Source organism: Panthera uncia (assembly GCF_023721935.1).
Source record: "Panthera uncia isolate 11264 chromosome A1 unlocalized genomic scaffold, Puncia_PCG_1.0 HiC_scaffold_17, whole genome shotgun sequence".
NCBI classification, from domain to species: domain Eukaryota; kingdom Metazoa; phylum Chordata; class Mammalia; order Carnivora; family Felidae; genus Panthera; species Panthera uncia.
The window spans coordinates 71,844,653-71,860,535 of NW_026057577.1; the positions used below are offsets into that span (position 1 = coordinate 71,844,653).

At 34.3% G+C, this 15,883-nt stretch overlaps 1 protein-coding gene across 29 annotated transcripts in view; it reads right to left on the bottom strand.

Moving 5' to 3' along the window:
- Positions 1-15,883, bottom strand: part of MCTP1 (multiple C2 and transmembrane domain containing 1) — a 537,709-nt gene that overhangs the window by 202,092 nt on the left and 319,734 nt on the right. For 19 of the 29 annotated variants that reach the window (XM_049647579.1, XM_049647578.1, XM_049647590.1 and 16 more), the window contains 2 exons: positions 7,747-7,806; positions 2,318-2,395 (listed from right to left, as the gene is read on the bottom strand). The exons of 6 other annotated variants lie outside the window; for them this stretch is intronic. In XM_049647579.1, the coding sequence (XP_049503536.1) occupies positions 2,318-2,395; positions 7,747-7,806 (138 nt within the window). The remainder of the gene's footprint in view (positions 1-2,317; positions 2,396-7,746; positions 7,807-15,883) is intronic. 4 more of the 29 variants (XM_049647568.1, XM_049647571.1, XM_049647587.1 and 1 more) reach the window with 1 other exon arrangement.

A 15,883-nucleotide genomic window follows, 5' to 3' on the forward strand; every position in this document is an offset into this window, starting at 1 on the left:
ACTGCCATTAGTTACAAAATGCTTTTCTATAACCTGGAAGAACATTCCTAAAATGACCTGGAAAGCTAAGGGAGAGGAGAAGATGGCATATTTCTTCACACAAACAGGGTTAATAAATGTGAGAATTAAGTTGATATGCATGAAAGGTTAAAAGGAAAAAGGGGAGGAGGTCCCAAAGACATACTAACCAGGTATCATTTTAAAAGGATTTTTTCCTTCTCCAAAAATTTCTTTTATCAAAAATGGTGCTCTTCTAAAAAGAAGCTCCATAATTCATTTGTGATTTGATTAACTGCATAGTCATGAAATAGAAAAATATTTAGTGTAAGTGTGAAGAATAGGAACTTGAAGTAAAATTATAAGGCAAAGAGGGAAGATATAAACTTATACCACCAGTAGTAGGAAAGACAGTTATTTATTTTTTTTATTTAAAAAAATTTTTTTAATGTTCATTTATTTTTGAGAGAGAGAGATAGACAGAGTGTGAGCAGAGGAGGGGCAGACAGAGAGGGAGACACAGAATCTGAAGCAGGCTCCAGGCTCTGAGCTTCGAGCTTCTAGCTTCTAGCACAGAGCCCGATGCGGGGCTTGAACTCACAAACTGTGAGATCATGACCTGAGCCGAAGTCGGACACTTAACCGACTGAGCCACCAAGGTGCCCTGGAAAGACAATGATTTAACATAAGTACCCATTTGCATCTTTCTGGCAATTCCTGACAATGTGACTTGGGCATGTTGCTCCCTCTCTGGGCCCCACTTTTTTTTTTTTACCTATGGTTCTCCCGACTCTAGAGCTCCACATGTACTAAGAGCGCTATTCTGTGTGTGTGGTGCTGGAGGGGGGGAAGTAAGGGGAGTTAGAGGTGTCTGTGTGTGTAGGGGCTCCTGAAAAGAAAACAGTATATTCCATAATCAAAAAAGATTTAACCTGCTTAAGATAGCCATTTATAACTTTTATTACTTTTTTAAATCAAAATTTCAAGGAGCTTGTGGATGAGATGGTGACAAATGGAATTCCACAGGGGAAGAAAAAAGAAACTGAAAACCACTAGCTTTAATGCTCTTTAAGGTACTTTCTGAGTCACCTGCTGCTCTGTTTAAAGTTTCTTTCCTCTGTATAGTTAAGTTCTCAAAGTGTGGTCCACAGACCAATGGCATCAGTGTCACCTGAAAAGTGGCTAGAAATTCACATTTTTTAGCTCCAGCCCAGACCAAGAAAATCGGCTCTGGATTACCCAGACCTCACTCAAGGTCATTATGATACATGCTCAAGTGTACAAACCCCTGCTTTAAAAGTTCTAAGGGTTGTGTGCACTGGCCTTCTCCTATGTTCTAATTACTATTATTAATCACTACAATTGTGAACATTATCTACTCTCTGGCATGGATACCATTTATGCTAATTAAAGTCTTTTAGTCCTGCTTCTAAATTTACTGATTAGGAAAGCAGATTGGTTTGGATAGTTGGAAAATTTAAAGAGAGAAGTAGGAGCCTACTGCAAACTTGTGTTAAGTTTATTATTTTCCTCCTTTAATTTTTTTTCTCCTACGCTGTACTTAAATAATACATATTGACGGAAGTATTGATAATTAGTCAACCAAAAATTACTTATTGAGCACCTAAGTGGCAAGGAGTGTTAAATCCAAGACATCCCTCAATAAAACGAACATATTAGAGCTGGGATTTAGTTATCTCAGGGAATGTTTTCAACCACGTCTGTGTTGAAACAGAATTCTGTTTGAGGAGGGAAAGAAAAGGGAGGGAAGAATAAATAGGAAAACGAACTTAGTTCCAAAGCAAAGAACCAACACTGCAAAAGGAAGAAAGAATCTTTGAACTTTTAAACAGGTAATTCCCCAATTTTAGTGGTGAATTTGTTGAAATTAGCGGGCCTGACCCTCCTGAACATGATTCGGTTCTTATGGTGCAGAGCTACGCATGTATTTCCAACATGTGCCCCGTATGATTCTCACACGCACTGAAGTTTGAGGTCATTCGCATAAGGAATATTCATCCAAGTTCAGATTTAATAAAGAAAATCAACACACCAGGTAACAATATCAATTTCCAATTCTGAGGCAATTAGTCAATGACATATATCTTTAGTAAGATTTTAGAACGGGTGAGCTGGCATTTTAAGAAGTGTATTAGTTTATGTGTTATTCCTTGAAAAGGAATTCAAGAATTCAATTCCTTTTCCTATGTATAAAAGAGGTTAGGCTAGGGAATAGGTTTTCAGAACAGTAAGTCAGCCAGGAGAGTTCACAGCTCATGCAAGCTCAGAAGAAATAAACAAACTGAATGACTGAACTTACTTGTGCATTTTGGTAATAAGTACTCTGAAGCTCTGCTCTGCAGAAGCCCAGGACAGGAAAAGCAGGCCTGCCGCACGTCTGGATGGAGATGAACGATCAGAGCTGTACGGGAAAGCCTTGTGCCTCTATCAACACCTCATTTCAATTAGAGTTCAGCATTACTCTTCAAAGAAACATTATTTGGAAAAGAATATGTATTTGCCCCCCAAGTCACTGTCGGAAAACGTCTTCAAGCACAATGAAGATCAATGCCAATGGAATAATATAATTTTCAGCCACTGTTTTCTTTAGTGGCGTAATGCAATGGTCAAGAAAATAAAGGACAGAGATTAAACGGTGATGGATCCTGCTTCAGTGGTTTCAGCTTTTTGTTAATGGGTGTCGCAGTGAAAAGAACCATAGCAAGAGAAATCATGGAAAGTCTGCTGCTTCAGAATATTTTGGAGACTGTTTCCAACATCAAAAAAGTGATAAGGCCCCAGAAGAGTGTTTCATGGACAGACAACAACTATGATATGCTAACTACATCCCACATGCGAATCTTTTGCAATGATTAGAGAGATCTCTAAAGCAACCGAGAAATTTTACCCCACATAATTTGCCCCATTTTCTCTTTGTTGCCCCGTGCCTAAGAAAGCAATCATAAAGTCCCTGTATTACCAAGACCAAGAGCATCGAGGTATGGATTAAGAAAGACGCAGCTGAGCAAGAAATACTAGAAGGAAACTATCATGATAAGCTGAAAGTTTGTATGCAATGACGAGAGCACCTGGACAGTCTTCAAACAATAGTATTATCATGAGATGAGAACATCAACAGGGAGGGTGAGATTTGGCCCATGTGAAAGGTTAGATCATACACAAAGAAATAAGCATGTTTTGAGCAACTATTAGGCACTGGGGTTTTCATACTCCAGCATCTTTCATGACAAATATTGTTAAGGTAAAGAAACTGAGGCACGGAGTTGATAAATACTCTACTCAAAGCCAAATGATTACAGATTGGCAAGACTGAGATTTGAATCTGGGTTTCTGATACCTAATTGACGGTTTTCTGCACTATTTCTCATGCTTTGGACAAAGCTTAAGAAGTTCATAATACAAAGAAAAAAAGGGGGGAATGTGTATAGGATTTGTTGAAATACTTTGACTCTTGTTTAGACAAAATATATCCATGGGTATAGATTACTGAGAAAGGCTAATCAGGGACTTAGAGGAAGTAAAAGTGGGCAGGTGGTGATAACTCTAGCATATATTGTTCAGTAAAGTATATGAGAGTTAACTGTGTTCCATAATGAATTATAGTCTAACATTTATTAATAAGGTGGTGAAACTGTAGAATCTCACAAATAAACTGAGAACACTTCTGTACTTCAATTCTGGTTATTAAAGTTTCTTAATTCAATTCCTTGAAAAACTGGATCACTAACAGGAGGAGGTATCCTATTATTCTAGATCCTGATTAAAAAACAGATCAAAACAAACAAAAAAATCTCTCTAGATTTAACATATGGCTATAACAACCCACACGGTCATATTAATCTTCTCCCTGATATATGCAAATAATCCCTGGCTTTTGCTATCTTGGATTTCATTACCTGTGTACAACCTAATCCTTCCAAATGAGCCCCAGACCCTGTGAAATGAGTGAAAGACATCACTGTGTCTTTACAATAGCTGTGTGTGGAGTCAGCTCACCTCTATTTTCAGCACAGAGGTGCACATGCTTTTATTTAATCAAATGATCCACGAGACACTACAAAGGAGAGATAATGACAGCCTAGAATGACTGTTTTGTGCTGCAAAGCCTGGAGTGTGGAGCAATTATTAGCTCAATCCCAGGCACAGGCATGTTCTATCTTTTCCTTTGCCTGCTGAGTTGATTCCAGTGAATTACACCTAGGTGATGAAGTCCAACAAGCAGATTTGTTCTACAGTCCATCTGTCTGCTCAAAGCAGGATTGCCTTTACAGAAAACCTTCCCAGGGCTTTGTCCAGCCTAGTTTAAAGTGTCTCATGTAATAATAAAGCTTCGATCCCTTTTTTCTTAGAAGATGATTCACGGCACTATAATCCTTAGAGAAATTCTCCTGGTTTTTATCCTTCAACTTTCTTTCCTATTTCTGTTGCTTCTTGATATAACTTACGGTGTCAGGAAGGTATTTATGTTTACTTCAGATGCTTTAACTACTGTCTCAAAGCTTAACTGTAGCCAAACAAAAGTTCTCAAGCTTTTACAATGTTTGCTCAAAATATATACTCATAGAAAATCATTACATATGCTGTAATCTTGTTGGCTAAAGTTGGCTTGTTGCTAACGTAATGTATTCGTTTCCACCAATAATGTAAAAAAAATAATGAGTCCTGGGTTTGACTTACACTTTTTCTTTGGGGACTTTTAATTAAATGTTATAAATATATTTTTTCTGAAGGTCTTACTTTCATACCTGAAGATATAAATAATACCTGCACTTTTCTTGGTTATATGTCATATATGGTTGAGTTGTTAAGAATGCAAACACTTCAGCACAGGATAACATTCTTGTGTGATAAAACCAATACTTCTCTTTGGCCTTCAGGGTCTTCCTTCAACCACACTTTGATATGACCCTACTGTAAGATGGTGCTCTGACATAATTCCTAATTGTTCTGTATTCTATGCACTCTTTTTGGCCCATTTCATATTACGAGCCATTTCTCCATTTTTCTATATGAGGTATCTTGGTATAGCCCAGCCATTCTCCACTTAAACAATCTTAACATTTCTCTTTAATTCACTACAGCATTCTCATAATCTGGTTTGTTCAATTAACTCTCAGTCATGGAAATCTAAATGTCCAGTCAATGGAGTTAATTGGGAAAAACTTAAATGTACTAAATATTTGAAGCAACAGCACCAAGTTATCATCCTTTATTGAGAAGTTAAAATCTTTAATGAAATTCTGACTTAGAGTAATCCAAATGGCTTCATATAATATTTGTTGCTTTTATGAAAAGTATGGTAATCACTATATATCCATTGCTTAATGTTTTGTGTTGTAAGATATCATGTCTTGATGAATTATAAATATTATGCTTTTGGAAAATCAGACTATTTCTGTACCACTTCGGTCTTTTCTTTCTATTATTTTGCTCTCAAGGAAATTAAGATCTAGCAAGTAACCATGACATTTATTAAGTAAGTTCTTGCCAGGATTTAGTTTCACTCAATGTAATTCAGTTGCTGTCTCCTAGATACATGTATTGATCCTCATAAAGAAGCTGATAAAAGCTCATAAACACACATATACGCCTCATGTAAGATTCTATCTGAACTATTTAGGTCTTCTGCATATCTGAAAATGTCTATGGAGAAACTCCTTTGCTACACATCTCTTCTAAAAGCTAATAAACATAAAAAAATCACAATACAAATATTACCTGGGCAAGGAGCAATTAGGTCAGTTATCGGAGTGACTTTTAAACATGAATATGAAAAATCATACTTATCCAAAGTAGACTTGATCAGTGATTTGCTGATTTTATAAGATGGGACCTCAAACATAGCAACATCACAGCCCTCAACACATCCATCTATCAGTGAGTTAATGAGCTGTGGGGGAGAAGGGTTACATAATGTAAGAAAAATCTGAAAGGGGGTCAGTGAAGAAAAATTAAAGGAAGGCTTTATTTTTACATCCTATCTGTATTCATTATTGACCCCAAAAGGAACTTAGTTGCTTTAAACAATTATTTCTGTGATATTCAGAGAAAGAAAAATATTGGTCCTGGTTGATCCTACCATTTTCAGGGATGTGAGGTCAATGGCATCACTTCTCTGGGCCTTAGTTTCCTTAGTGATAAAACAAATGACCGCTAAATGTTCTGCTTTTATGACTCACTTGGTTAGTTACTCAACATACGCTCGGAAGAAAAGATATTAGATTATGTACCTCAAATACAAAAAAAGCTATCTTTTAAATTTGCATATTTCTTATTCTAAAATAAGACAGTTAAAGAAATTGAGAAAGGTTAATAAAGAATATTTAAGGGTGAACACAACCAAATGGAAAGTACTGGTACATGCAATACTAATTTGGAAGTAGCAAAGATTGTGAAAGAATCATTTGAAAGGGAAGGCCTTAAAACTTATTTCTTATGCAATTGATCCTGGTAGCAAGGTTTCATTCATAAAGATCGGTTTGCATGTTTGCTGCATATAGAACAAACTCAACAGAGAACACTCCTGAATTCTGCTCTCTTGGCAAAGAAGTATACTGTATGAATACAGAGGCTGCATTTTTGCCAAAAGCCAAATTCCATTTAAGGTGATATAACAATTCAAAAGCAGTCACTGTGTTCATGGATAATGCGTGAACATACAAGAGAAATTATTATTATTTTAGTAAGGACACCGAATAGCAATAGTGGAGGTAGCCGTCAGTAGACTGAAAGGAAATGAAGATGCTATAATAATTAAAATAAGCTCACACCAATAACAGTGTGTGTGGAGGGAGCAATGGATGAAGAGATGTGGTTTACGCTGGCTCATTGATCAAGTCAAGGCATGACTTAATTTAGTCATTAAATTAAATGACTGCATTTAAATGCAGTCTGCTTAAAAGACACTGCAACAAACCTTACAGTTCTAAAGGGGAAGGGTAGTTTTCAGTCATGAGCAGTTGAAGAGCCAAGGAAAGAAAATGGTAAAGCCTTACGAGTGTAGCATTTTCATTGCAATATCTATCGCTAGGTAATCATGTACCAAGTGTGAATTTTCAAAGAAAGAGGGAAACTCTTGGCAAAGTAATAAGTGCATTTGTAATAAATCGTGCTGTGCATAATGCAGAATTAGAGCAGAGAAAATAGGATGACAGAGCTCGTTATGTTTAAGTCATGAAAGAGTAAATAACATTAAATTGCAATGGCATTTAAAACAAATTCTCTGTGGAATTTTCACTTTTTTCTTTATTTAAATCAACAGCAGAGTTGCTGTTTTCTAATTCATAAGTTTTTTTTTCAAAGAAAGAACACTGATTATGTAGTACGTATATAGTATAAGATCACTGTAATAGAAGTAAATTTTTCCCAAACAGATGGAGCAGATTTTACAAGAAGGGAAAAAAGAAACTTAACGGACTCTCTAGATAGCACCATTATATTCCTGGAAGGCCTGTGGGCCTCTAGCTGTTAAGAATTTGGGATAAACTTAGTCCCACAAGCAACTGACTTCAAAGCAACAAATTAAATACATGAAGTTATTAGTTTATACAAATTAAGAAATGCAAGAGTCACTCGAATGACTTGGAATAAAAGTTAATAAAGAAGGCAATGGAATACATTTTTCTGAGACCCATTTTAAAAATGAATTTCCTAATTCACACTTAACTTTCAAAAATCACTATTCAGAACCAAAATCAAAAATATTAATATAAAGGATTTCGACATTACCCTCCAAAAGAAAGACTTCACAGAGAAATAAGATCCAACCACTTCATTTTCTGAAAGATCCTAAAAACAAACAAATATTTAGCTAAATTTTGAGGTGTTTTTGAGAATACTTAATTAGCCCAATGAAACCAAAATAAATAAAACCCCAAAGTTATATGTCCTATGACACTTTTGATGTTTATAAACTGTTAGTTTTCTTTCCTTGAGTAAATTAAAGTTTTTCTCTTATTCATATCTAATATCAATGGCGATAAGTTTAGAAAGGATTATTTCTGTAATTTTTAAAGAATCTACTTACCTCTTTATTTTAAATTGTTGATTATTATATCTCAAAGTGTAACACTTTATTTTAGAAAATAGAACTGTTCAAAAGTACTTTAAGATTTTGAAATAAGTCATATAACATCTGTGCCTTTTAACAAAACAATTTAACAGCATAGACCCACAGAGCGTTTTTAAAGAATAATAGTAGCAATTTTAGTCATAATCATGTACCTACTCAAATTTAGTTTAATCCCTATTAAAAACGTCCTAGTTTTATGATATAATATAGAACATAGATAATACAAGTTAGTTAACTTGGGCCTTACAAAAATAATTTAATAAAATGAATACTGAGAAGAGTAGCAATATCCTAACAAAACATCACGTTGGGTATTTTATTACTTAATCCTCAGACATTTATAGAGTAAAACCAGTTCAACTTCAGGAAATCAAATCATTGTTGGTCACTTTTAAGGAGAACATTTGCATTACATGCATCTTTTAAATTGGTATGTTTTGCATCCTGTTTCTGGGTGTCAGTTATGGTAAAATTGTGGGAATCTGAGGACCCGTATCGGGCAGCATCAACCTCTGACATTGTGATGAATCAGAAGTTTTGTAACTTACTTGATTCCTCCATAACTTTGTGTTAGCGACTAAGACAGTGGCCCAGCACCTCACATGATTCCTATTGCATAGTAGGTGCTCAATAAATAATTTGTGGATTGTTAGTTACTGGGCGTTTCCACTGGTTAGGTATAGATATTCCTTCCAAAAATGATACCAAAAATCATATCAGAAAATAATAGTGAGCTAACATGTTTAGGGTGTACAGCAAGTTGTATAATTTAAATTTAGAACTAGAATTACATTAAGGATAATTTATATAATCTATCTGTTTTGTTTGTTTGTTTGTTTGTTTACACAAAATCTATTTCTTACTGAAATGACTTTCACTTTCCCAAGTTACCTGCATAGGATTTGGTCAGGTAGCATGGCTAATGTCAGAGGTTACTAGGAAGAACTCTTGAGTTTAAGACCTTGTTTTATCATCACTACAGAGTTATAATTCAATTACATGTACAGCTATGGTTCTCATCTGTCACTCGTAGCACACTGTCACATCAGTATCTCAAAAAAAAAAAAAAAAAAAACAACCACGCAACAAACAACAAGTCCTGAAAAAACACATTTACCTTTGGACATTGGGGCATGATTGTTACAAGGAATGACTGTAGTCTTTTGATGCTGTACACTGTTTAACTACAAAGACCTTCTTCCAGATTTTACAAAAGATGTGTGTTTCTTTTCTATTGCTAATTCTCTCCTTACTCTGATTCCCAATTCTTTAAAAAAAAATTTTTTTAATGTTTATTTATTTTTGAGACAGAGAGAGACAGAGCATGAATGGGGGAGGGGCAGAGAGAGAGGGAGACACAGAATGGGAAGCAGGCTCCAGGCTCTGAGCCATCAGCCCAGAGCCCGACGCGGGGCTCGAACTCACGGACCGTGAGATCGTGACCTGAGCTGAGGTCAGATGCTTAACCGACTGAGCCACCCAGGCGCCCCTCCCAATTCTTTTTAAATTAAGCAGCATGTTTGGCAACATGTGGAAAATTTTAAAGTATCATATTAAAGGAACTGAAGTCTTGAAGTCTCCTTACACAATTTCCCAAGAGCCAATAAGACAAGTAATAGAACAGTGAGTTTTACCTTAACGTAAAATGCATTAAGGCAACTTAAATGGAGGTGAGAGTACTGGCTTTAGACTCAAGACAGTTACAACAAATAATATGACCATTAAACATTCCAAAGTATTGTTAATTCATTTAAAGTTCAAGTGGTCTAAGGTGACTAATGTTGAAACCACCAACTTCATACTTTTCATTCTTCCTCAGATGAATACCCTTTGAGGGTAATGAGATAATTATGTGACTGGTACGCAAAGAGATTGATGAATTTGTGTGGGGGGCGAGGGGGAAGGGGAAATTTTAATGATCAGCATTTAGAACTTAGGTTTCTCTGTTAAAATTTAAGAAACAAAAATATTAGCCACATTTAGATCCACTGACGTGCTCAGGCTGTGCTTTTCATGCCATGTTTAATTACTTCTGTCATTATTCATCAACTAAAATTTATATTTCATTTTACAACCTACATTCTCATGTAAATTTAGGCCTTTATTTCAAATGGAACAACTTAATTTTCCTGTGGACCCTTATGTCATTTATTGCCTTGATGAATATAAAATCCACAGCAGATGAGGCGTGGCTTTCCTTTAGTGAGAGTTTCTAATAATAACAATAATAATAAGACACCTGGCATTATGATAAAGAGTTCTAAAAAAAAGTGATTTTTTGAGGGCAAGATTTCAATCATTATTGTAGATATTCAGTTATATTTCTGTCCCCATTGGAACAAGAATCTGATAAATGAAAGGCCATTTTAAAAATGCTAAAATTATAAATTAAGAGCAAAAGGAAACAGAACAAAGAGCAGAGACATCAAATTGATAAAGGCAAATTATTGACGTTATCCTGAATAATGAATCATTGAGTATTTATGCTGAGGCGTTGCATTTATCAAAGTAGCTAGACACATTGAGAATATCTTATTTAAATCTAGTTTTTGCCTCCAAAACACCAATACACACTAAGAAAGTTTATCTTCAAAGATCCAAAATCCTACTGTGAACCTAGAAAGTAACAAGATTGTAAATTTAAAAATATAGAAGATATGTTTTTTCCCCAGAGAAATAAGACTAAAGGACAGTTGATTTCTTTCCTAACAAATGAACATGATGCTGTATTTAGTTCAGCCTCCTATTTAAATACATCATAAAAATCTTTAAAGACTTTGTCATTGGATGAACAAGGATTAGCCTTGAACTTCTGTTAATTGTGATATTTTTCATTAGCTTTAATGGGTACAGGCCTTTAAACATATTGTAGTTATCATAATTCAGCAATTCTTCAATACTCAAAAACTCACCACAGATTTGAAATTGGGAAGCCTGAGATTCAAACGTGAAGGTCAACCCAGGTAGCCTTCATATTACACAGAGTATTTTTAAGGTGCACAATTCCTTTTCTCAATACTCTCTAGGCATTTAAGAGGTTAGAAATAGATAAACCCATAAGTAAATAATTTTCGTAGGCTTTCCTGGTCTGACTGAAATCACTGTTTATCAAAGCTCTATAGCTCTTGGTTGCCCCCACCAAGTTGAATAGGTCTATTGATAGTTATGTAACTAAAAACAGGGACACGAAGTAAGTAGAAATTACAGTGAAGTTCTATTTTCCTGTTTTCTTGGTTACTCAAATAGGTGCTCATACCATTTATACTCATTAAACACCAATATGATTCCCTCTGCAACTCCAACTGTCCATTTAAATATTTCTGACGAGAGACAGACAATCTCAACTCCCCAGAGGACATGCCCTGTAACTGAAGGCTGGCTTTGCTTTGTCTTTTATTTTCCTAGAAATTTTAACTTAAATCTTTAATTTGTGCATTAGCGTGTATGTATACACACATGCATGCATGTGTATCTATTACTGTCAACCATGGCTTTGAAAGCAGAATCTTCACAAAATTATGATTTATTTTCATTGAGGATATTTAGGGAACTTTAAAACCAACATATCTCCTCCTAGTCACATTCAACTTAATATGCATATATACATGTGTGTATATACATATATATATACACACACACATACATATATCACATGTATACATATATATGTTAGATATATCTGATGTACATCATATATACACATATATATATCTTTGAATTCAAAGGCCATATAATCTTGCAAACCAACAGTTAGCTCCATTATCCTGGAGCCACGTTGTATTAGTTCCCTCCCTTTGGTCAGTCTGGAGAGGATCTTGGGAAATTGTCAGCTCACTGGGGAACACATATTAGCAGTGTGCATGCCAATCAGTGACCCACAATTAAACATTTTAGAGCCAGCGCACAGGCGTCAAGGCATTCGTCTTCTGCCTGAGATTACCTTTTGTCCTTTCACTTTGTGCCAAGTCATCCAGCTTTGCTCCCTCAAGGACCCACAACATTTTAAAAATTCAACAAGAGCGGTCAAATAAATGTAAAGCCACTGTTACAGCAAATCCCTGTAGTTATGAATTACAATATATAAAAATGTATGATATTTTATACCAATGGGAAAATATTGTCAAAACAGCAAGAAAAAAAATCATCTCTACATAAAATTTAACCATGGCTTCATGTAATTTGTGGGATAATAAAATATTTACTGCACTATGATATCTCTATTTTAGATAAACTTACTACAAATTTTGAGAGTTCAGTTGATCGAGGTAAAAATAGTCTTTTATATTAGAAATGCCCATGCTATTTGCCTTCTGTTCATCACTGCACTTGGGAATCTCAGAAGCCTTAATTATGAGGTTGACTTTATAGCATTCCCAGATAACACAGATTTGGTAGTATAAATAGTGTTAAGGACTTTTAAAAGAACATTGTATTTCCTTTGGAAACACGTAAGCATCTCATTTTTTCAAAAATTTATGCATAATAATTTTAAATGAGACACCAAAGAAAAGCCTTTTAGGTCCTCACGGGTGAGAGAGTCAATGACCAAGAAAGCTCATGTGTTTTGCAGGTTTAAAAAAATCATCTATTTATTATCAGGATGTGAAGTCTTTGGAGAAAGAACCTAGTAACTGCTAAATAATGACTCCCCCCCCCCCCGCTATGTCGGACTGTGTGATATACCTAAAAATGTGTTAATCTGTTTCTCTAACGTTTCTTAAATTAAAGCACTTAGAGGTTTTCACTGATGCATTTTTAATGTGTCATCCAAGGTGTCAGGTTTAACTACGCCCTGCAGACTTAGAGTGGAAAGTGTTCTCTAGTTTAAATTAACAATATCCTTGCCAAAAGTCTTATTAGAAATTGCTTCATTCACCAGTGAATAAAGTGTTTTATAGTTCATTAAAATTATGCTAAGTGATTATAATAAAATCTTTATAAAAAAGATATATTACTAAAAAAATAAGCCATCAAGTAACAGAAGATATGCTAATGAGACATGATCACAAAGTCCATATTATATTATTCAAAGGATTATCTCTTCTTAAAAGATTTCTAAACTGTTATTGTTGAGAATATGAATTGCAGTGTGTATATCTTTATATTATCAGAATGTTTATGTCTTGTGTAATTAAAGCGATTTATTGAAAGTACATAAGTTTATTATCACACTTATCGATAAACTAATTCTTCTACATTAAAATACACACACACACACACACACACATACACATAATGTAGGGTAAAATCATTTCTGCTTATTGTCGGTCTGACAGGCAATTATTTCATTATTTTTTTCTATTTTTTGTCTGACCCCACAAAATTTATTCACAAAACACATATACATCTTCTCTTCTGAGCTCATGAAATTTTCTTGCTGAATAATTTAACCTTAGAATAAATTATCAATGATAAGCTTCTTCTAAAGAATAAAATATTGCAATAATTCAAAGCATTACCATTTTTCTGCCAAAATGCATTTTGTCATGTAAGTATAACTCGTTGACCAGGATAATTATTCAGTTGCCCAAGTTTAGGGAGACACTGATCCCTTTCTTCTGAAAATAACATTTTTCTTTAACAGCTGAGTGTGAGGCAGGATTACAAATGTGCAAGATGGAAAGTATGCTTGTAGAAAACCGGAATGAGAGTTTTAAAAGATGTTATCATTCCCAGAAGAGGAGCTATGAAGAAATTCATAATTATTTCCTGGTTAACATACCGTTCAAATACAACATGTATCATTCTTGCTTGTCAGAGGCAAGTTTAGGTGTATTTATTTTCCTACTTGTTAGATGGTAACACAATTACTCTAAATTATATGGAAGTCAGTCCTGAACAGCAATTATAATTCCCTGCCCTCAAGTTGGCTATTCAGTTATTTTCAATAGTACATACAATTCCACATTATAAAAGTGCCACAAATAATATGATTTCCATTGAAAGAATCAATTATTGACAAGATGATGAACATGGTGAACCGATATTTAAGTAACAGGAAACCCTATGAGCTGATACACTTGCATACACGGGGGGCGGGGGGGGGGATGTGCATATTTAAAACATAACTATGTCAATTTAGTTTTCCCTTTCCATGGTTACGTCACTTCTGAAAACAAAACAAAACAAAACAAAACAAAACAAAACAAACAAGAAGAGGAAGAAAAACTCCATACTAGAGAATGTCTAGCAACATTATCAGACTGTATTTAAGTCTTTGCCACAGAGTTCATAATTCTCAGATTTTATAATCACCGTTGGTACCCACACACAGACTGCACATAACAGTCCTGCTCCAGAGAAGCAGGAGACCTCATTCTCACAAGTCAAGATTCCAAAGAAAAAAATGACCTGTTCATATGAAAAATTCACCTTTGACTTTGAGCGAAGTTGTATCAAAGGTAAAATACCTGTATTTGACTGTAAGGCAAATAAATTATATCCTTTTACAAAAAACAGAAGAGGAAAAAAATCTTAGACACACGGTCTTGAAGGAGAAGATTGAAATAATTAGAAAAGGGTTACATTTCCACAAAACAGTAACATGATAATACATAAAGCTACATGGTACAGCCACTTATCCCTTAGTTTCCTGGGAAGCACAATTTGCTTGAACATCATTCTTCCTCCATTAATTCCTGAAGGAAGGAGCTGGGGACGCAGTTTCAGTGTGTGTGAAGGACCATGGATTGTGTGGTAAATGAAGTTACAAACTTTCCCTTGATTTTGAACTTAACACCTTGTTCTTATAACACTAATGTGGATGAATATGACAAATGTTTTAGGGGACAGTGATGATTGAATGAATTAACAGGAGTTCAGTATGTTCTCATAGAAAAAAAAGCAAATGAGTGAACTGATTTTCCTTTACTCAGCACTCAATATCCCCAATAAATTTTATAAAACGGAAAATCCCTTAGGCTAAAAACCCCAAAGCCATATTACTATTCGAACTAAAAATAATCTGCCAACTACCCCAATAAATGCAAAGCTAGACACAGGAAATTCTGTATCTTCAATGGCAAGCCAGAAAAATGACAAGCCAGTCTGAATGTACAAATGAATTATTAATAATAAATTAGAACTTTCAGAATTTTAGAAGTAACAATAGTGTTGAATAGATGTTTATTAGTCTTTTTTAATTTTTTGTAGTCCAAAGTAAAAGATGCAGATTTATATTTACTTAATTATTCAAATTAAATTTAAATATATATTAAATTATTTAAAGAAGAATCTTTATATTTATTCTTTCTTTTATACTACAATAAATGCATCATTCTTGCTAATTAATACTAACTACTATATAATATTCTGCTCTAGCATTACACCTTAACTGCATCTGGAACAGGAAATATTGATATATATTAATGAATTACGTTTTTACCCAGCTGTGTCATAATGTAGACACAGAATAAGGAAAGCCAAATTACGCAACTTTCAAAAAATATATGTTTTTACAGAATACTAATTTTGAAGTATAATTACAAAAAATATGTAATACGAACATGAATAGTGCAAATATTTCTTTAAGACTTTTTGAAACTTTATTTTGGTCAATAAAAAACACAGTGAATACTAAGTCAGAAATATTCAGCAACTTTCTTTAGTAAATGGTTTTCACTTTATTAAAATATAATGGTGATTTTTAATGTAGCCCTGACCTTTTTGTGAGCCAAGTTATCTTTCTGTCATGAATACTATAAGAATTGAGAAGAAACTGTACAGTAAGAAGTACTTGTTATAGCAAATTAATACATTACCATAAATACAAAAACCTTTTGATGTATTTTCTTA